Source organism: Balaenoptera musculus, chromosome 20, assembly GCF_009873245.2.
Source record: "Balaenoptera musculus isolate JJ_BM4_2016_0621 chromosome 20, mBalMus1.pri.v3, whole genome shotgun sequence".
NCBI lineage: Eukaryota > Metazoa > Chordata > Mammalia > Artiodactyla > Balaenopteridae > Balaenoptera > Balaenoptera musculus.
Window position 1 is genome coordinate 60,062,466 of NC_045804.1, and position 22,203 is coordinate 60,084,668.

General features: G+C 38.2%; 1 protein-coding gene across 5 annotated transcripts in view; it reads left to right on the forward strand.

Moving 5' to 3' along the window:
• Nucleotides 1–22,203, forward strand: part of TMOD3 (tropomodulin 3) — an 88,725-nt gene that overhangs the window by 43,095 nt on the left and 23,427 nt on the right. For 4 of the 5 annotated variants that reach the window (XR_005017697.1, XM_036835738.1, XM_036835741.1 and 1 more), the window contains exon 3: nucleotides 587–743. Coding sequence is in view for 4 of the 5 variants with exons in the window: in XM_036835738.1 (XP_036691633.1) it covers nucleotides 587–743 (157 nt within the window). In the remaining variant the exon portion in view is untranslated. The remainder of the gene's footprint in view (nucleotides 1–586; nucleotides 744–22,203) is intronic. The other variant, XM_036835740.1, reaches the window with a different exon arrangement.

Below are 22,203 nucleotides of genomic sequence, written 5' to 3' on the forward strand. Positions count from 1 at the left end.
GTGTCTTGAGTAGCAATGACAGTGGTTGCTGCAAATACGTCCTAGTGCTGATGTATACACACATACGTACACATAGAAGTTGAACCTTTGCATTTAAACACAAACAAGTAAACATTAATATCCTGATACCCTACTGTATGATACACATGTTTTTCTTCTGAGAAAGCCTTTATGATGAAATAGCAGACGTTATGAAGGACTATGATGTATATAGTCATTTAACATTCTTTTGCAATGGAATTCTTTTCTATGTTTACATATATGCTGAGCTGTTATTAAGCATTACAAACTATTTTTCATTACTGTCCCAGGATACTTAAAAAGTAAAGGGTGTTTCCTGCTAGTAGAATACTTTCTGAAGAAAAGGTGCATGTGCCTATTTTAATAATAATGTAAGTGAATTCTACCTAATTTTAAAAAACGTTGTTTGGAACACTTTTATGTTGCTGCCCTAAAACCCTGTAATGAAGTCTTTAATGCCTACATCCCATTCTAGTCTATAAATCTTTCTTAGATGGTAACATCTGGACGTATATAGCATTGGCATTCTTGCTGGTCATAATGGCTGATTCATTCTCTTTGGCAGAATGCCCTTCTGCCTGCAGGGTTCCGGCAGAAGAACCAGACATCAAAGTCTGCCACAGGGCCATTTGATAGAGAACACCTCCTTTCATATCTGGAGAAGGAAGCTTTGGAGCATAAGGACAGGGAAGACTATGTGCCCTACACTGGAGAAAAAAAAGGTAAGCACAGAATTTTGAAGTCATTATTTGACCGCGCTTGATTTTTCTGCTTACAGGTAGGACTGGAGAAAATATTTTTAGAGGTGCATCATTGATAGCCTCAAACATATGATACTGTTGACTTTAAAAATTATTAGGGGACCTCCCTGGTGGCACAGTGGTTAAGAATCCTCCTGCCAATGCAGGGGGACACGGGTTCGAGCCCTGGTCCGGGAAGATCCCACATGCTGCGGAGCAGCTAAGCCCGTGTGCCACAACTACTGAGCCTGCACTTTAGAACCCACGAACCACAACTACTGAAGCCTGCACGCCTAGAGCCCGTGCTCTGCAACAAGAGAAGCCACTGCAATGAGAAGCCCATGTACTGCAGCGAAGAGTAGCCCCCGCTCGCCACAACTAGAGAAAGCAAGTGCACAGCAACGAAGGCCCAACACAGCCAAAAATAAATAAATAAATTAATTAATTAAAAAAAAATTATTAGGTAATTTGGGCACTCTCTTTACATTCACCGACTTGGCCAGTAAGTTCCTTGTTAATGATTTGTTAGTGAGGTTTTATTACACAGTGATTTTTAGTTCTCTTTAGAATTCTTTAGTTCTCAACTGTAACAAATATTAAAAGTGTACTGAGGTAAAATTTTAAATGCACTACTGTATTACAAAATGCAGTGATGTCAAAGTGCCACTCATTTCTAACTCCTGTCTTTAAAGTGGAATGCCATAAGAAAATTCAGGACATATTTTCAAAGACTCTTACCCTACAGCCTTCCTTATTAATTCAGTGATCCATAACCATTATAATTCTAATTGTCAGTGCTTCATAATCATTACTTTCAGGAAATTCTTCTAGTCCAAGTCCTTCCCATTGCAGATTTTTTGTTTTTTAATTTATTTTATTTACTTATTTATTTTTGGCTGTGTTGGGTCTTCATTGCTGTACTCAGGCTTTCTCTAGTTGCGGCAAGCGGGGGCTACTCTTTGTTGCGGTGCACGGGCTTCTCATTGCAGTGGCTTCTCTTGTTGCAGAGCACGGGCTCTAGGTGTGAGGGCTTCAGTAGTTGTGGCACATGGGCTCAGTAGTTGTGGCTTGCAGGCTCTAGAGCGCAGGCTCAGTAGTTGTGGCAGACGGGCTTAGTTGCTCCGCGGCATGTGGGATCTTCCCGGACCAGGGATCGAACCCGTGTCCCCTGCTTTCGCAGGCAGATTATTAACCATTGTGCCACCAAGGAAGACCCCCATTGCAGATTTTGACCTTAGCTAGCCTCAGTGGAGAAAGAGTACAGCTATAATTTAAAAAGCTGTCTATATAATATTTAACATGAAGTAGGTTAAATTTCTCAGCTTTCAATACAGGTTGGCCTAAGAAGCCAGATTCTGCTTGCACTCCTATTTAAAATGCTGTGCATGGAATACTGGGGAGTGATGGCAGCGGTAGAGTTGATCTTCAGCTCTTCCAGGCACTGTTTTTACATCTGAATCCTTACTAGGCCAGGCGGGGAGAATGGTTAGAGCATAGCGCTTTCTCCTAGTAAGGCTTTAGCTTTCTATTTGGGAAGGAAGCCCTTCTGGCCACAACTCTGTTACATGGCTATCCCTTAGCTGCAGGGGAAGGTGGAAAATTCATTTTAGTATTCCCACCTCTGTAATAGACGAAGGTTGTGAATGGCTTTTGAGTAGGTATTATTCCACAAGGTCTGCCCATGCCTTTTCAAAATTATCATCCCCAACCCCTCTGCTCTTCTTATCGACCCCACTTCCCCTTAGTTGAGAATCACTCTAGTTGAGAATCACTACCTTAGATACTTGTATTAGGGTTCTCCAGAGAAATAGAACCAAAAGGGTATGTGTGTGTGTGTGTGTAGAGAGAGACAGAGAGATTTATTTATTCATTCATTCATTCGTTCATTCATTCCTTTTTGTAAAAATTGAGGTATAGTTGATGTACAATTTATAAGTTTCAGGTATACAACACAGTGATTCACATTTTTAAAGGTTATTTAGTTTTTATATTTAGTTATTATAAAATATTAGCTATATTCCCTGTGCTGTACAGTATATCCTTGTAGCCTATTTATTTATTTATTTTAAAATATTTATTTATTTAGGCTGCGCCGGGTCTTAGTTGCGGCACGTGGGATCTTCAGTTACAGCATGTGGACTCGTAGTTGCGGCATGCATGCGGGATCTAGTTCCCCGACCAGGGATCAAACCCAGGCCCCTTGCATTGGGAGCTTGGAGTCTTACCCACTGGACCACCAGGGAAGTCCCTAGCCTATTTATTTTATACATAGTGGTTTGTACCTCTTAAACCCTATCCCTATTTTGCCCCCGCCCCCTTTTCTCTCCCCCTGGTAACCACTAGTTTGTTTTCTATATCTGTGAGTCTGTTTCTTTTTTGTTGTATTCACCAGTGTGTTTTATTTTTTAGATTCCACATATAAGTGATAACACGCGGTATTTGTCTTTCTCTGTCTGACTTATTTCACTAAGCATAATACCATCCAAGTCCATCCATGTTGTTGCAAATGGCAAAATTTCATTCTTTTTAATGGCTGAGTACTATTCCATTGTACATACATACCACGTCTTCTTTATCCGTTCTTCTGTTGTTGGACACTTAGGTTGCTTCCATATCTTGGCTATTGTAAATAATGCTGCCATGAACATTGGGTTCATGTATCTTTTTGAATTAGCGTTTTTGTTTTCTTCAGATGTATACACAGGACTGGAATTGCTGGATCATATGGTAGTTCTATTTTTAGTTTTTTGAGGAACCTCCATACTGTTCTCCACTGCTGCTGCATCAATTTACATTCCCACCAAGGGTTCCCTTTTCTTCACGTCCTCACCAACTTTTGTTATTTGTGGGTTTTTTTGATGATAGCTGTTCTGACAGGTGTGAGGTGATATCTCATTGTGGTTTTAATTTGCATTTCTCTGGTGATTATGACGTTGAACACCTTTTTATGTGCCTGTTGGCCATCTATTTGTCTTTGGAAAAATATCTCTTTAGGTCTTCTGCCCATTTTTTAATCAGGTTGTTTGTTTTTTTGATGTTGTGTTTTATGAGCTGTTTATATATTTTGGGTATTAACCACTTATCAGTCATATCATTTGCAAGTATTTTTTCCCATTCAGTAGGTTGTCTTTTCGTCTAGTCAGTGGTTTCCTTTGCTGTGCAGAAAGCTTTTAAATTTAATTATGTCCCGTTTGTTTATTTTTGCTTTTCTTTTGCCTTAGGTGACAGATCCAAAAAAACACTAAGATTTATGTCAAAAAGTGTTCTGCCTATGTTTTCTTCTAGGAGTTTATGGTTTCAGGTCTTACATTTAGGTCTTTAATCCATTTTGAGTTTATTTTTGTATATGGTGTTAGAGAATGTTCTAATTTCATTCTTTTACATGTAGCTGTCCAGTTTTCCCAGCACCACTTACTGAAGAGACTGTCTTTTCTCTATTGTATATTCTTGCCCCCTTTGTCATAGATGAGTTGACCATAGCTGCATAGGTTTATTTACGGGCCCTCTATGTGTCATGTTCCTCAGGCCAGGCCTTAAAAGCCATGTTACAGTATTGTAGACATGAAGAACGGCAAGTTTACCTTCAACAATTGGAGAACTTTGGTTGCAGAGCTCTGTTTTGAAATATAGCTGAAAGACGGCTCTCGGCTTCTTAAAGCGACCCTGGAGCTCATCCTTAAATTGGTTGGCCTTGGTTATTCGTAGTCACTAATATGCCTTCCTTTCTTTGGGTCTCATTCCCAAGATTTTGATCATATTCCAGAAGATCCTCAGAATAATTCATCTACATCGTATTAGCATACCTTCCAATCAAGCTAAATGTGAATCCCCTCCTTAGCTCTGAGAATTCGGAAGCTTGTTTTTTTAAGCTGCCTCTCCAATGACCCTTTAGCTGAACACCTGGGTTGAGTCCCAGGTTTCTTACTTAATGGCTTATTTCACAGGAGATAGACTTTCAGATGGAGGATGCCTTCCCAGACAGAAGAGTTTCTCCTGGTTCTTCTTAAAACAGTTTGCAAACCTGTTAAGAAATAAAAGCATTTTACTGTTTTGGTGTACTCACACTAGTGAGAATCTGTGAAATGTGCCATTGTTCTCTAAACTAAATCGTTTTTCATACTAAGATGACTGGTTTCAGAGTTCAGTCCCCAATGGCAGTATTAGTTTTCTGTACCAGGGAATGCTACAGCGATTCACTCAGTTCCTTGAACTCCTTTCAAGTTATATGCCAGAATCTCATAGGGATCTCTCATTGTAAATTATTTTTAAAGATGACTACCCAATTCTCTTTTAAAAGAAAAATTGGGAACCACTAAAAGGAATAGTTATGCAACTACTTTCTTATATTCTGAGACTAAATGATGATGATTAATTATACTTGTTATTTTTTAACTTAAAGACACACTCTTTCTGGAGCTAAAATTATACAGAACTGGTATGACAAAAGGGAATCCCCATAAAACTGAAAATTGGACATTTCATGATTTTTCTTTTTGACCATGAACAAAAGCTATACACTCATGCCAAATTTTATCTTTCTAGATCATCTCAGAATGCCTTGAAAAGACCTACAGAGTAAGAACACTTGAGGGTTGTTATACAGAGATATATTAGTAATTTCATTTTGTGATTTGTGAAATGGTTGTTTATAATTGTACATTTTACAGAATTAAAAGCATATGTCAACATCTGAGAAGGAGGAATTCATCCTAATTAGGTGAAATTCAAGGCATTATGTCTTCGATGCATTTTGGGAACATTTTGTCCTACAGTAATAAATGTTCCGCTTTTAATAACTGCAATTTTGTTGACAGCAAAAAAGAAGGTATTAGGCAGCTAATAAGGCACAGCTGACAAAAGATGTATTAAGGATTGTTTTTAAGTGCATTGTTTACAGTAGAATCCACAATATACATCTGTTAAGTTCATCTAAATCTAACAAGCTCATGGTAGGAATGGTATCATGGTATCAAGTAATCTTGGTAGAGATTAATGGAAATAAATGTCTTTGCTATGAGCCTACTATGTTCAAAGTGTTGACAAACTAAATGTTTAAGAAAATTAAAACAATAACATAATTGCAATGTTCCTTTTACTTGAAGATATAATATTAAAATGTTGGGAAGCTTTTTACGTCTTTCTCCTTGAAATGTTGCAGAAGATGTAACTGAGGCATAGACCAAGGGTGAAGGAGAGTATTCATCCAGCTCTTTCTCATTCCTGAGAATGGTGAAAATGCAGAGTTCTGACTGGTTATTATTTCTCATCATATTTTTACATATCTTGAATATTCTGTCTTCAGGATAGATAAGGCTCAGAGCCTTGCCATGGATTTGACACTTAGAGAAATAATTGGGCCCAGTTTTTAATGCTTCTTACTGACTCTCATTTTGCTTTGCTTTGCCAGGAGTCTTCCTCCCCACGTCGAACATCACACTTTACCCTTACCTAGCCTAAGACTTTTTTTCCCCTCATTGTCCCTTATTTCATAGACTAGAGCCTGATGCACCTTGTACACTCTCTCCTGTGCACCACCAAAGAATCCCTCCCTTTGAGCCACTGACACTCCTAGGTTGGGCTCCTCCCCTCCTTGAAGATCACGCCTATGCTCCCAGTTGGCCCTTGGGGTAGAGCCATCTATTCTTTCTGGTGGTTTCCCTTCCTCTCCTGGATAAAGGAATGCCCTTGGGTTTTCTTCCCAAGAATCTCCTAGGCCCTGCTCTGTTTACTAAAGGTGAATTTAACCAGATTGCCTTAAACTAAGGGTTCTCATATACTTTCTAGATTACTTATTCACAGTTACCTTAGCCTTCCAGAAAACTTACTATAGTCACTCTTCTGAAAGATGCTTCCCTCCTCTTTCTGAGTACATGATTTCTTTTTGGAGGAAAGGCAGACTTGATTCCTTAAACCAGAAGGATCATAGTTATAAACTGCCTAAATCAGCAGGATTATGTAACTGCGAGTGTGCAGTTGGTTTCCACTAAATTCAAGATAAAGACTGGCTCTATTTTTGTACTCAAATCTCATAAATTCTAAATGTCCTTTATATACCTCTAAAAAGTGGTCTTATCAGGCACTGATATGTAGAGTGGGCTATTTAAATTAGTCATGCAGATGCAGGCATCTCCTTTGGAGACTGGTCAGTGTATCTTTTGAATGATTCACTCACTACTCCTTTGGGGTGAGGAGTTAGCCTGATGGATTGTTCATGTTTTATGGGAAACTTTCCCTGTATAAACATACCCACTCTGGATATTCCTTTCCCGCCAACATGTCTGTATATAATTTGCATACCACAGAATTTTGATTTTAATTGTTCCAGAATCATACACTGTGAGGCTGTGTTATTAGGTTTTTTCTTTTCTTCTTTTTTAATAGATCTTTATTGGAGTATAATTGCCTCACAATACCGTGTTAGTTTCTGTTGCACAACAAAGCGAATCAGCCATATGCATACACATGTCCCCATATCCCCTCCCTCTTGAGCCTCCCTCCCATCCTCCCTATCCCATCCCTCTAGGTCATCGCAGAGCACCAAACTGATCTCCCATGCTTTGCTGCTGCTTCCCACCAGCCAACTATTTTACATTCGGTAGTGTATATATGTTGATGCTACTCTCACTTTGCCCCAGCTTCGCCCTCCCACCCCATGTCATCAAGTCCATTCTCTGTGTCTACCTCTTTATTCCCGCCCAGCAACTAGGTTCATCAGTACTTTTTTTTTAGATTCCATATATATACGTTAGCATACGGTATTTGTTTTTCTCTTTCTGACTTACTTCACTCTTTATGACAGACTCTAGGTCCATCCACCTCACTACTAATAACTCAATTTCGTTTCTTTTTATGGCTGAGTAATATTCCACTGGATATATGTGCCACATCTTCTTTATCCATTCATCTGTCGATGGACACTTAGGTTGCTTCCATGACCTGGCTATTGTAAATAGTGCTGCAGTGAACATTGTGGTCCACGTCTCTTTTTGAATTATGGTTTTCTCAGGGTATACGCACAGTAGTGGGATTGCTGGGTCATATGGTAGTTCTGTTTTTAGTTTTTTAAGGAACCTCCGTACTATCTTCCATAGTGGTTGTATCAATTTACATTCCCACCAACAGTGTAGGAGGGTTCCCTTTTCACTACACCCTTTCCAGCATTTATTGTTTCTAGCTTTTTTGATAGTGGCCATTCTGACTGGTGTGAGGTGATACCTCATTGTAGTTTTGATTTGCATTTCTCTAATTATTAGTGATGTTGAGCATCTTTTCGTGTTCCTCTTGGCCATCTGTATGTCTTCCTTGGTAAAATGTCTATTTAGGTCTTCTGTCCCTTTTTTAACTGGACTGTCTGTTTATTTGATATTGAGCTCCATGAGCTGTTTGTATATTTTGGAGATTAATCCTTTATCTGTTGTTTCATTTGCAAATATTTTCTCCCATGCTGAGGGTTGTCTTTTTGTTTTGTTTATGGTTTTCTTTGCTGTGCAAAAGCTTTTAAGTTTAATTAGGTCCCATTTGTTTATTTTTGTTTTTATTTCCGTTACTCTAGGAGGTGGGTCTAAAAAGATCTTGCTGTGGTTTATGTCAAAGAGTGTTTTTCCTATGTTTTCCTCTAAGAGTTTTATAGTGTCTGGTCTTACATTTAAGTCTTTAATCCATTTGGAGTTTATTTTTGTGTATGGTGTTAGGTAGTGTTATAATTTTATTCTTTTACATGTAGCTGTCCAGTTTTCCCAGCACCACTTATTGAAGAGGCTGTCTTTTCTCCATTGTATGTTCTTGCCTCCTTTGTCATAAATTAGGTGCCCATATGTGTGTGGGTTTATCTCTGGGCATTCTATCCTGTACCACTGATCTATCTTTCTGTTTTTGTGGCAGTACCATACTGTCTTGATTACTGTAGCTTTGTGGTATAGTTTGAAGTTGGGGAGCCTGATTCCTCCAACTCCGTTTTTCTTTCTCAAGATTGCTTTGGCTATTCAGGGTCTTTTGTGTTTCCATATGAATTGTAAGATTTTTTGTTCTACTTCTGTGAAGAATGCCATTGGTAGTTTGATAGGGATTGCATTGAATCTGTATATTGTAGTATAGTCATTTTCACAATATTGATTCTTCCAATCCAAGAACATGGTATATTTCTCCATCTGTTTATGTCATCTTTGATTTCTTTCATCAGTGTTTTATAGTTTTCTGAGTACAAGTCTTTCGCCTCCTTAGGCAGGTTTATTCCTAGGTATTTCATTCTTTTTGTTGCAGTGGTAAATGGGAGTGTTTCCTTAATTTCTCTTTCTGATTTTTCGTTGTTGGTGTATAGGAATGCCAGAGATTTCTGTGCATTAATTTTGTATCCTGCAACTTTACCAAATTCATTGATTAGTTCTAGTAGTTTTCTGGTGGCATCTTTAGGATTTTCTACATATAACATCATGTCATCGGCAAACAGTGGCAGTCTTACATCTTCTTTTCCAATTTGTATTCCTTTTATTTCTTTTTCTTTTCTGATTGCCATGGCTAAGACTTCCAAAACTATGTTGAATAATAGTGGTGAGAGTGGACATCCTTGTCTTGTTCCTAATCCTAGTGGAAATGCTTTCAGTTTTTCACCATTGAGAATGATGCTTGCTGTTGGTTTGTCATATATGGCCTTTATTATGTTGAGGTAGTTTCCCTCTAAGCCCATTTTCTGGAGAGTTTTTATCATAAATGGGTGTTGAATTTTGTTGAAAGCTTTTTCTGCATCTATTGAGATGATCATATGGTTTTTATTCCTTAATCTGTTAATGTGGTGTATCACATTGATTGATTTGCATATATTGAAGAATCCTTGCATCCCTGGGATAAATCCCACTTGATCATGGTGTATGATCCTTTTAATGTGCTGTTGGATTCTGTTTACTAGTATTTTGTTCAGGATTTTTGCATCTATGTTCATCATTGATATTGGTCTATAATTTTCTTTTTTGTGTGATATCTTTTTCTGGTTTTGGTATCAGGGTGATGGTGGCTTTGTAGAATGAATTTGGGAGTGTTTCTCCCTCTGCAATTTTTTGGAAGAGTTTGAGAAGGATTGGTGTTAGCTCTTCTCTAAATGTTTGATAGAATTCGCCTGTGAAGCCATCTCGTCCTGGACTTTTGTTTGTTGGAAGATTTTTAATTACAGTTTCAATTTCAATACTTGTGATAGGTCTGTTTATATTTTCTAATTCTTCCTGGTTCAGTCTTGGAAAATTGTACCTTTCCAAGAATTTGTCCATTTCTTCGTTGTTGTCCATTTTATCGGCATATAGTTGTTTGTAGTAGTCTCTTATAATCCTTTGTATTTCTGCAGTGTCAGTTGTGATTTCTCCTTTTTCATTTCTAATTTTATTGATTTGCGTCCTCTCCCTTTTTTTCTTGATGTGTCTGGCTAAGGGTTTATCAATTTTGTTTATCCTCTCAAAGAACCAGCTGTTAGTTTTATTGATCTTTGCTATTGTTTTCTTCATTTTATTTCATTTATTTCTGCTCTGATCTTTATGATTTCTTTCCTTCTACTGACTTTGGGTTTTCTTTGTTCTTCTTTCTCTAGTTGTTTTAAGTGTAGAGTTAGATTGTTTATTTGAGATTTTTCTTGTTTCTTGAGGTGAGATTGAATTGCTATAAACTTTCCTCTTAGAACCGCTTTTGCTGCATCCCATACAGTTTGGGTTGCTGTGTTTTTGTTGTCATTTGTTTCCACGTATTTTTTTATTTCTTCTTTGATTTCTTCAGTAATCTCTTGGTTATTTAGTAGCGCACTGTTTAGCCTCCATGTATTTGTGTTTTTTATAGTCTTTTTCCTGTAATTGATTTCCAATCTCATAGCATCATGGTCAGAAAAGATGCTTGCTACAATTTCAATTTTCTTAAATTTTCTGAGGCTTGATTTATGACCCAAGATGTGATCTGTCCTGGAGAATGTTCCATGTGCAGTTGAGAAGAAAGTGTATTCTGCCACTTTTGGGTGGAATGTTCTATAAATATCAATTAGATCTATCTGGTCTGTTGTGTCATTTAAAGCTTGTGTCTCCTTATTTATTTTCTGTTTGGATGATCTGTCCATTGGTGTAAGTGGGGTGTTAAAGTCCCCTACTATTATTGCGTTACTGTCGATTTCTCCTTTCATGGTTGTTAGCATTTACCTTATGTTTTGAGGTGCTCCTATGTTGGTTGCATAAACATTTATAATTGTTATATCTTCTTCTTGGATTGATCCCTTGATCATTATGTAGTGTCCCTCCTTATCTCTTGTAACAGTTTTTATTTTAAAGTCTATTTTATCTGATACGAGTATTGCTACTCCAGCTTTCTTTTGATTTCCATCTGCATGGAATATCTTTTTCCATCCCTTCACTTTCAGTCTGTATGTGTCCCTAGTTCTGAAGTGGGTCTTTTGTAGATAGCATATATATGGGTCTTGTTTTTGTATCCATTCAGCCGGTCTGTGTCTTTTGGTTGGGACATTTAATCCACTTACATTCAAGGTTATTATTGATATGTATGTTCCTGTTACATTTTCTTAATTGTTTTGGGTTTGTTTTTGTGGGTCTTTTTCTTCTCTTGTGTTTCCCGCTTAGAGAAGTTTCTTTAGCATGTGTTGTAAAGCTGGTTTGGTGGTGCTGAATTCTCTTAGCTGTTGTTTGTCTGAAAAGCTTTTGACTTCTCCATCGAATCTGAATGAGATCCTTGCTGGGTAGAGTAATCTTGGTTGTAGGTTTTTCTCTTTCATCACTTTAAGTATATCCTGCTACTCCCTTCTGGCCTGCAGAGTTTCCACTGAAAAATCAGCTGATAACCTTATGGGGATTCCTTTGTGTGTATTTTTTGTTTTTCCCTTGCTGCTTTTAATATTTTTTCTTTGAATTTAATTTTTCTTAGTTTGATTAATATGTGTCTTGGTGTGTTTTTCCTAGGGTTTACCCTGTATGGGACTCTCTGTGCTTTCTGGACTTGGGTGACTATTTCCTTTCCCATATTAGGGAAATTTTCCACTTTAATCTCTTCAAATATTTTTTCAGACTCTTTCTTTTTCTCTTCTTCTGGGACCCCTATAATTCGAATGTTGGTGCATTTAGTGTTGTCCCAGAGGTCTCTGAGATTGTCTTCAGTTCTTTTCATTCTTTTTTCTTTATTCTGCTCCTCGGCAGTTATTTCCACCATTTTGTCTTCCAGCTCACTTATTCGTTCTTCTGCCTCCGTTATTCTGTTATTGATTCCTTCTAGTGTATTTTTCATTTCAGTTATGGTGTTGTTCATCTGTTTGTTTGTTCTTTAGTTCTTCTAGATCTTTGTTAAACATTTCTTGTATTTTCTCAATCCATGCTTCCATTCTATTTCTGAGATTCTGGATCATCTTTACTATCATTACTATGAATTCTTTGTCAGGTAGATTGCCTATTTCCTCTTCATTTGTTTGGTCTTGTAGGTTTTTACCTTGCTCCTTCATCTGTGACATATTTTTTTGCTGTCTCTCTCTTTTTTTTTTTTTATGAGTGGGATTGTGTTCCTGTTTTACTGGTTGTTTGGCCTGAAGCTTCCAACACTGGAGTTTGTAGGCTATTGGGTAGAGCTGGGTCTTGGTGCTGAGATGAGGAACTCTGTGAGACCTCACTCTGATGAATATTCCCTGGGGTCTGAAGGTGTCTGTTAGTCCAGTGGTTCAGACTCAGAGCTCCCACTGCAGGAGCTTCCACCCGACCCCATGCTAGCAAATCAAGATCCTGTGAGCCATGTGGGGTGGCAAAAAAAAAAGAGAACAATAACAAAAAAAAATTAGACTAGGAAACTAACAGATATGTTAGAAAGAATGTAAAAATAAAAATATAGATGAATCAACAAGTGGAAGGTACATCAGTACCACAATAGTAAAAAAAGAGGAGGAGGGAAAAGAAAAATAATAATAAATAAAAGGAGGGGGGGAAGGCCTTGGCTGTGGAGAGCAGGGCCTAAGCAAGGGTGAGGTTTGGGTGGTGGGCAGGGCCAATGCTCAGGACACACGCACTGGAAAAGGCCCTGGGGGCTGTGTGGGGTGGGGCTTAGGCTCAAGGAACAGAAGGGTCCCAGTCTCAAGAGGGCAGGGGACCTCACCTGGGAGCCCAGCAGGCTTCCTGGGCTCGAGTGGGTGGGGCAAATGCCCTCCTCTCCTCTCCTGCTCCTCCGGTCTGGGGTGTGGGAGGGCCCCTCCTGCCTGCGTCTCCTGATCTCCCTGGCCTCCCTCCTATGCCCCCAGGACCCATGTGGCCTGGAGGGGGCTTTGGAAAGGTGGGGAGCCGGCTTGGGAGCTCAGCAGGCTCCCCAGTCCCAGTGGTCCAGGCAATCACCCTCCACTCCTCTCCTGCTCTTCCCGGAGAGTCCCTCCCACCTGCCTCTCCTAATCTCTCCGGCTTCAGGGGTGCCGATCTTGTCTGGCCTCTACTTCTCCTACCCCCTCGGTCGCCCTACATCCTACCAGTTCACTCTGGGGTTCCTCCTGTCTCCTTGGGGGTTAGAGTCCTCCATCAGCGGCCGGCACGTGCCCTAGTTGTGGGGAGATGCTAACTCCCCGTCCTCCCACACCACCATCTTGACTCCTCCCCCCATGTTTTTTCTTTTTAGTTGATTTAAGCTTGTATATCCTCTTGATGCATTGCCCATTTTGTCATTATGGAATGACCTTCTTTATCCCTGGTAATATTCTTTGCTCTGAAATCTACTTTGTCTGATATTAATATAACCAATCTTGCTTTCTTTAGATTAGTTTTAACATAGTATATTTTTTCTGTTTGTCCCATCAGTTCTTTGTTCTCTTTCCTCCTTTTTCTTTTTTTTGTTTCATATCTTCCATGTCTCTATATAACATTTTGAACATATGGAATATAATTATAATAACTGTTTTAATATCCTTACCTGCTGATTTTATCATCTGTCATTGCTAAGCCAGTTTTGATATATTGATTTTTTTTTTCTCTTCCTTATGGGTCGAATTTCCCTGCTTCTTTGCATGCTGGTAAATTTTTATTGGATACCAGACATTATGAATTTTAACTTTTTGGGTGCTGGATATTTTGATACCCCTATAAATAGTCTTGAGTTTCATTCTGAGACAAGATTTAGTTACTTGGAAACAATTTGATCATTTGCTCCTTTAGGGTCTTGCTTTTCAGATTTGTTAGGTGGGACTGGAGCAGTGTTTGGTCTAGGGCTCATTATTTCTCCACTACTGAGGCAAGACTCTCCTGAGTTCCCTACCCAGTGCACTGTGAATTATGAGGTTTTCCAGTCTGGCTGGTGGGAGCACATTCTATTCCCAGCCCTGCATGAGCCTGTGCACTGTTATTTCTAATTTTTTCAGATATTTTTTTTCCTTGGCCCAAGGTAGTTTCATCATACACGTGTGCTGATCTGTACTCTGCTGAACGCTAAAAGGCAGCCCTCTGCAGATCTCCGGAGTGCGCTGTCTGTGTAACTCTGTCCTCTCTGGCACTCTGTTCTATAAACGCTGGCTGCCCTCATCTTTCTGGACCTCAGCTGTGTCTCTTTGGTTCAGATAGTTCCCCAGGCTCTGCCTGGGTTCTGTTCCCCGTGCTGCAGCCTGGACACTTTTCTCCAGGCAGTAACCTGGGCAGTCATGGAGCTCACTTTGTTTCTCATCTCTCAGGAATCACTGTTCTTTTTTGCCTGATGATCAGTGTCTTGTAAACTTTCTTATATTTTGTCCATTTTGGGGTTGTTTCAGTCATGGGTAAATCCTGACCCTATTACTCCATCTTGGCCAGAAGTGGAAGTCTCCAGAATCGTATACAATAGATATCCTGTTTCCCCAACTAGAGTATAAGCTCCTCAAAGTAAAGAATCTCATATTTCATTTTCCTTATGCTATCTTTCTAGCTCATTATCTAGTATATACAAACTCACTAAACATTTGTTGAATAAAGAAGCATTTATTGGTGATCATATTGTAGTATTGAGCAGGTGTCATGTGTGCTGTTGGGTCAAACCAAAAATGCCTTTCCAGTATCTGCTCCCTCATCCTTTGGTTTGGTTGATTTGAGGTTTGTGCACTTCCTGTCAAAAGGATATCCCAAAGCCCCCTGTGGAGATTATAGTGGCCTAGTTCCCTTAAATCTTTTCTGGAACAAGGTAGCTTATAAACATACACATAGTAAAATTAGCTAGGGCCTTTCACCTCTGTAGAAATGAAATAACTAAGAGACTCCTCTGTTTCTAGTTATTGTACATTTTATATACTTAGCAAGGATGGGACCATGACTAAGATCATTCTTAACATTGTGATAGCTGTGACTTGATATCAGAGCAAAAGAGATGAGGACTTGTGAAGAAAGGTCCTGGCAATAAAATTGTTAACATGGTTCATAGTATCTTACTTATTTTAGAACAATAACAAGGATCTTGGCAAGATATTCCTTTTTTTTTTTTCTCCTCTTGGCACAAACACAGGTTTGGATTAATGCCATGCATTTAAGCTACCATTATATGAATTCTTATCTTGGTTTCTTCTATTTCCTTAGCTGCCATTTTGTAGTTACAGAAACATTACTGAACTCTTTCAGCATTCTTAGCAACCAAGAGTCATAGCCCTGTTTTTGTTTTGTTTCATTTGGGGGTGGCAAGCATATCTTTTCATACTTGTCTGAGAGATTTTTTTCTGATCTTGTCATTGCTTATTTTCATATTTTGCTACAATGTAAAGAACTGTAATTTCAGTTTTTAAAAAATCCAGTTTTAGATGTTGCTTTGTTAAATAAGGTATTTAGATAGAATGCTGTGTACTGAAGAATAGAAGTGAATAACCATTTTTTAAGACATTATGTTATTTCAAATAAATACAAATATTAAAAGTTATAAGTCAGAGCTTTTTGACCATATTTCAAGGAGTGGAAAAGTAAAATTAGATCAGTACAGTAGTACTCATCCTAATCTTTTCAGAGCTGTAATTATACAGATTAGCACTTTATCAACATGAGTAGGTAAAAATCAGAATCATGTAGGGAGCTTTTTCAAAAATATCCATGCCTAGTCAGTCTTCATTTTCTGAGTCTAGGAATCACTGATATAGGGCTTCCTTGGTGGGGCAATGCTTAAGAAGCCACCTGCCAATGCACAGGACATGGGTTCAAGCCCTGGTCCGGGAAGATCCCACACGCCGCGAAGCAACTAAGCCCGTGTGCCACAACTACTGAGCCTGCGCTCTAGAGCCAGTGAGGCACAACTACTGAAGCCCGCACGCCTAGAGCCCGTGCTCCGCAATAAGAGAAGCCACTGCAATGAGAAGCCCGCGCACTGCAACGAAGAGTAGCCCCCGCTCGCCACAACTAGAGAAAGCCCGTGCGCAGCAACAAAGACCCAACTCAGCTATAAATAAATGAATGAATGAATGAATGAATGAATAAATTTAAAAAAAAGAATCACTGATATAGATACTTGGGACTTTATGGTTTTCAGTCCTCCTGGGTTGTTTTAGAAAACGCTCTGTGTCTCTCACGTACACATGCAAGAAATTCCAGAGAAAATAAGAATAAATAATTAACATGTGTCTATTGCATTTACTGTATACCAGTTGCTTTATATATGTTAAATCATTTTATCAGAATGAGACTGAAATTTCTATAAAGAATAATCTATGATTTTTATAAAAACATATCAGAAGAAAGATGATCATAAAAAAATGGTGTACTAATTTTGTTAACAGATGGTTTTGGATAAAAGCAGTATCAAATTTACACATTTCCCTACCCTCTGCAAACACACACACACACCCCTACTTAATACCTATACATCAAATAAAAGCTGAACATTTCACTCATCTTGCAAGACATTGAGGGCACAAATCACATTAACCATTATAATGGAGATCTATTTATCAGCATCTCTTAGTAATTAAGATTTGTAACTTAAATCTAATTTATATGAGACTAATTTAAATTAACACACATGTTTAGAAACGCGTTTTCTGTTAATATGGAATCAATCAAGCAGTTTGCTAATTGTGTATTTCTCAGAGAACAGCTGATTTTAACTAAGAAGCACAAACACTATCTGGCTGAATGTGTTTAAGGTGCAATCCACATCATAAAATTTACCCATTTGAGGGACTGAGTGAACTGATGAGGATGAGTATAATTTTTGTGACTTTCTGTCTGAATTTAAAAAAAAAAAAATCCCACAAGGACTCAGAGGCAAAGAATATACAAATCAATTTTCACTGCAAAGTAAAGGAGCTGTTACAGTGGAGGATTACTGGACTGAATGTCAATATTATGACATAGTATGAGTGTGTTTCATGTTTGGTAATTGCAATCATTGTTGCTTTTGTTGTGGTCATCCATGTACAATGCTTGGTGTCAGTCTATTTATGTCTTGTAAAAATAAAATACAGTGTGTGTGTGTGTGAATATAAAAAAAAAAAAAAAAAAAAAAAAAAAAAAAAAAAAAAAAAAAGAATCGAACAAATATGTACGTAGATATATTTGAATCACTTTGCTGTACACCTGAAACTAACACAATATTGTAAATCAACTATACTTCAGTTTTAAAAAAGTAAAAACTTTGTGACTCAAAAAAAAAAAAAAAAAAAAAAAAAAAAAAAAAAAAAAATAAAATTTACCCATTTGAAGTGTACAATTCAATGGTTTTTAGTACATTCACAGAGTTGTATAACTATCACCATAATCTTAAGTTTAGAACATTTTTATCATCCCAAAAGGAAACCCTGTACCTATGAATAGTCTCCATTCCTCACTCTATTGTCCAGCCCCAGAAAACCACTAATCAACTTTTTCTCTCTAAATTTGCCTATTCTGGACATTTCAAATAAATGGAATCATACAATATGTATTTATGACTGACTTCCTTCACTTAGCCTAGTGTTTGGGAGTTTCATCTGTGTTTTAGCATGTTTCAGTGTTTCATTCCTTTTTATGGATGAATAATATTTCATTGTATGAAAACACACACTTTGTTTCTCCATTTGTCAGTTGATGGACATTTGGATTGTTTCCACTTTTTAGCTATTATGAATAATGCTACTGTGAACACTTGTGTACAAGTTGCTATGTATACCTACTAGTGGAATTGCTGGGTCACTTAGTAACTTTTTTAACAATTTGAACAACTGCCAAATTGTTTTCCAAAGTGGCTGCACCATTTTACATTCCCACCAGCAATGTATTAGGGTTCCGATTTCTCCACATCCTGGCCAACTCTTGTCTGTCGTTTTGATTATAGCCATCTTAGTAGGTGTGAAGTGATAACATACATTGTGGTTTTGATTTGCATTTCCCTAATGACTAATGGTATTGAGCATTTTTTCATGTGCTCTTAGACATCTTATATCTTCTTTGGATAAATGTCTCTTCAAATCCTTTGCCTATTTTTAAATTGGGATGTCTTTTTATTACTGATTTTTGTCAGTCAATCAAAATATTTGATTTATTATTGATAAACACTTTTTATATATTCTAGATATGTTTCTTATCAAATATATGATTTGAAAACTTTTTTCTCTCATTTTGTAGCTTGTCTTTTCATTTTCTTGGTGGTATCACTGTCCCACAAAATTTTAGATTTTGATATAGTTCAATTTATCTATTTTTTCTTTTGTTGTTTGTACTTTTTTTTGTTTTACAATAACCTTTTAAATTTTATTTATTTATTTATTTTGGATGCATTGGGTCTTTGTTCCTGCGCACAGGCTTTTTCTCTAGTTGCGGGGAGCAGGGGCTACTCTTTTCATTGCGGTGCGTGGGCATCTCATTGCGGTGGCTTCTCTTGTTGTGGAGCGCGGGCTCTAGGTGCACAGGCTTCAGTAGTTGTGGCACACAGGCTTAGTTGCTCCGTAGCATGTGGGATCTTCCTGGAGCAGGGATCGAACCTGTGTCCCCTGCACTGGCAGGTGGGTTCTTTTTATTTTTTATTTATTTCTTTGGTTTTTTTTGTTGTTGTTTTGGGGTTTTTTTAACATCTTTATTGGAGTATATTTGCTTTACAATGGTTTGTTAGTTTCTGCTTTATAACAAAGTGAATCGGTTATACATATACATATATCCCCATATCTCTTCCCTCTTGCGTCTCCCTCCCACCCTCCCTATCCCACCCCTCTAGGTGGTCACAGGGCACCGAGCTGATCTCCCTGTGCTATGCGGCTGCTTCCCACTAGCTATCTGGTTTACATTTGGTAGTGTATATATGTCCATGCCACTCTCACTTTGTCCCAGCTTACCCTTCCCCCTCCCCATATCCTCAAGTCCATTCTCTAGTAGGTCTGCGTCTTTATTCCCATCTTGCCCCTAGGTTCTTCATGACCTTTTTTTTCCCCTTAGATTCCATATATATGTGTTAGCATACGGTATTTGTTTTTCTCTTTCTGACTTACTTCACTCTGTATGACAGACTCTAGGTCCATCCACCTCACTACAAGTGACTCAGTTTCGTTTCTTTTTATGGCTGAGTAATATGTCATTGTATATATGTACCACATCTTCTTTATCCATTCATCTGTTGACGGACACTTAGGTTGCTTCCATGTCCTGGCTATTGTTAATAGAGCTGGCAGGCAGATTCTTAACCACTGCGCCACCAGGGAAGTCCTGTTGTTTGTACTTTTGTTGTTATATCTAAAAAATCATTCCCTAACTCAAGGCCATGGAGATTTACTCTTAGGTTTTTTTTTTCTGAGTTGTAGTTTTAGCTCTTACATTTAGGTCTGTAATTCATTTTGAGTTAATATTTGTGTATGGTATGAAATATAGGGGTCCAACTTCATTCTTTTGCATATAGCTATCCAACTGTCCAAGTACTATTTGTTGAAAAGACAACTCTTGCTCAGTCGAATTGTCTTGGTATCCTTGTAGAAATTCAATTGACCGTAAATATGAGTTTATTTCTGGGTTCTCAATTCTATTTCATTGATGTAAATGTCTTTCCTTGTACACCATAACACTATCTTGATTACAGTAACTTTGTATTTAGGTTTTTTTAAAAATTTTTATTTATTTATTTATTTTTGGCTGCGTTGGGTCTTCGTTGCTGCGTGCGGGCTTTCTCTAGTTGCGGTGAGCGGGAGCTACTCTTTGTTGCGGTGCGTGGGCTTCTCATCGTGGTGGCTTCTCTTGTTGCCGAGCATGGGCTCTAGGCGCGCAAGCTTCAGCAGTTGTGGCTTGTGGGCTCTAGAGCGCAGACTCAGTAGTTGTGGTGCACGGGCTTAGTTGCTCCATGGCACGTGGGATCTTCCCAGACCAGAGATTGAAACCGTGTCCCCTGCACTGGCAGGCGGATTCCTAATCACTGCGTCACCAGCGAGGTCTTGTATTAAGTTTTGAAATTGGGAAGTGTGAGTCCTTCAGCTGTTCTTCTTTTTCAAGATTGTTTGGCTATTCTGGGTCTCTTGGATTCCCACATGAATTTTAGAATCACCTTGTCACTTTCTGCAAATAGCTGAGATTTGTTTAAGGGATTAAGTCTTTAAAGAGTTTGAGGAGAACCGCTTAAGTAGTGTATTCATAATACTAAACTTAAGTTCTGCCTATTTTATCCTTTCTTACAAAAGTAATTTTCTTTACTTTTAATTTTCTATAACAAGATTTTATATATACGCATTAAAGTATAATTCTTACAGTGTATTCACGTTAAACTAATCATGAAGAAATATGAAGTGATTACTTTTTGTATTGTTAAAAACACAATACTGTATAATCTACATACCTCTGCAACAAAAATCTCTACATACAGAGAAATTGTAAAGAGGAGTATCAGAAGAGGTACCAAATTATTTCACAGCTGTATAAATAGAGCAAAATTCTGTGTCACAGAATTTCCATAAGCCCTTGGAAGTTTTGTTTTGCTTTGTTGTTTTTTTCTGATGAGATCCATTTTGTATTTGTAAGTATTAGCAAAAGTTTATGTATGGGGAAAAATTAGATAAGAATAATGCCTCGGGACTTCCCTGGTGGTGCAGTGGTTAAGACTCCACACTCCCAGTGCAGGGGGCCTGGGTTCGATCCCTGGCCAGGGAACTAGATCCCACATGCATGCTGCAACTAAGAGTTTGCATGCCACAACTAAGGAGCTAGTGAGCTGCAACTAAGGAGCCTGCCTGCCGCAACTAAGACCTGGTGCAACCAAATAAATAAATAAATAAACAAAAAAAAAAAGAAAAGAAAGAAAGAACGTGCTGATGGGGGATTGGAACTCCCTTCTGCAAAAAAAAAGAAAAAGAAAAAGAATAATGCCTCTATGGACTGTGGATGAGGATTACAAAAATAAACATTTTAGATTTTTATAACGCTTTAGATTCCATTGGTCCCTAGAATAAGACATAGGCAGCTTTTTGATAGTTTATATAGTTTTTTTTACTAAGTGAATACCATAATCCAATGTTTCTTGACCTTGGCTGCTATGCATTAGAATTCCTAGAGAGCTTTTGAAAATCCAGATGTCCCATACAGCACATCAGACCAGTTAAATCAGAATCTCTGGGGGTGGGACTTGGACATCAGAATTTATTAAAATTTTCCAGGTGACTCCATTGTGCAGCCAACATTAGCCACGGAGATAGACACCTGAAAGTGCCGGTAAGATTTTGCTCAGGAAAATGTAATTATCCTGAAATGGCAATTAAAGGCATGCCATCTGAATTGTATGCCACTTTGTTATATCAGCCACTGTGAAAAGTATTAAGGAATTATCAGAATGTAATGATTTGTATTTGCCTTTGTCTGTGAACTAATGATAAAAGATTATCTAATAATCACCAGAACTCCAAAGTTTGGTACTAAGAAGATCAGTTACGTACCACCATACAGATAAGCATTTGTTTGAGTTGAAAAGTCCACTGCTAAAGAGTTAAGTTTGAAAGCCACCAGTTTATTGGAAAAATTACTGGGTTGAGAGTTTGGGAACCTGTGTTCTAGTGCTAACTCTGCTGTGTAACTTTGAACCAGGGTATTTATATTATACTTTATACAATGAGGTAGTTGAGCTAGAGGTGATCACCAGATTATTTATTCAACAAATTGGATTGCCTGCTGTGAGCTAGGAAATGTAGGGATGGAACAGAACATTGAAATGCTCACAGAGGACAGACAAACATGCAAAATGAGTAAGTGTAGCCACAGTGAAATGTTCAGGGAATTAAGGGAGCACAGAAGTGTACTTCATATGGTTCAGTACTGGGACAAATGTGGTAGTTTTCTATTTAACAACCATTCAGAAATTCCTTCTTCCTTACTGGCAGAATCCATCTCTGAAATAGACTGAAAAGGCCAGATCCTTGCTTTTCAAGCTACCCTTGCAGGTGGGGCATGGACATGTGACCCGGTGCTGGTCAGTGAGACCAGAGAAGAAATCTATCGGACAGTTTTCCTTATAAAAGTCAGCAGTTGAGAAAGTGCCCTTCCTTCCTGCCCTGACCTTGCCGCATGAGGAT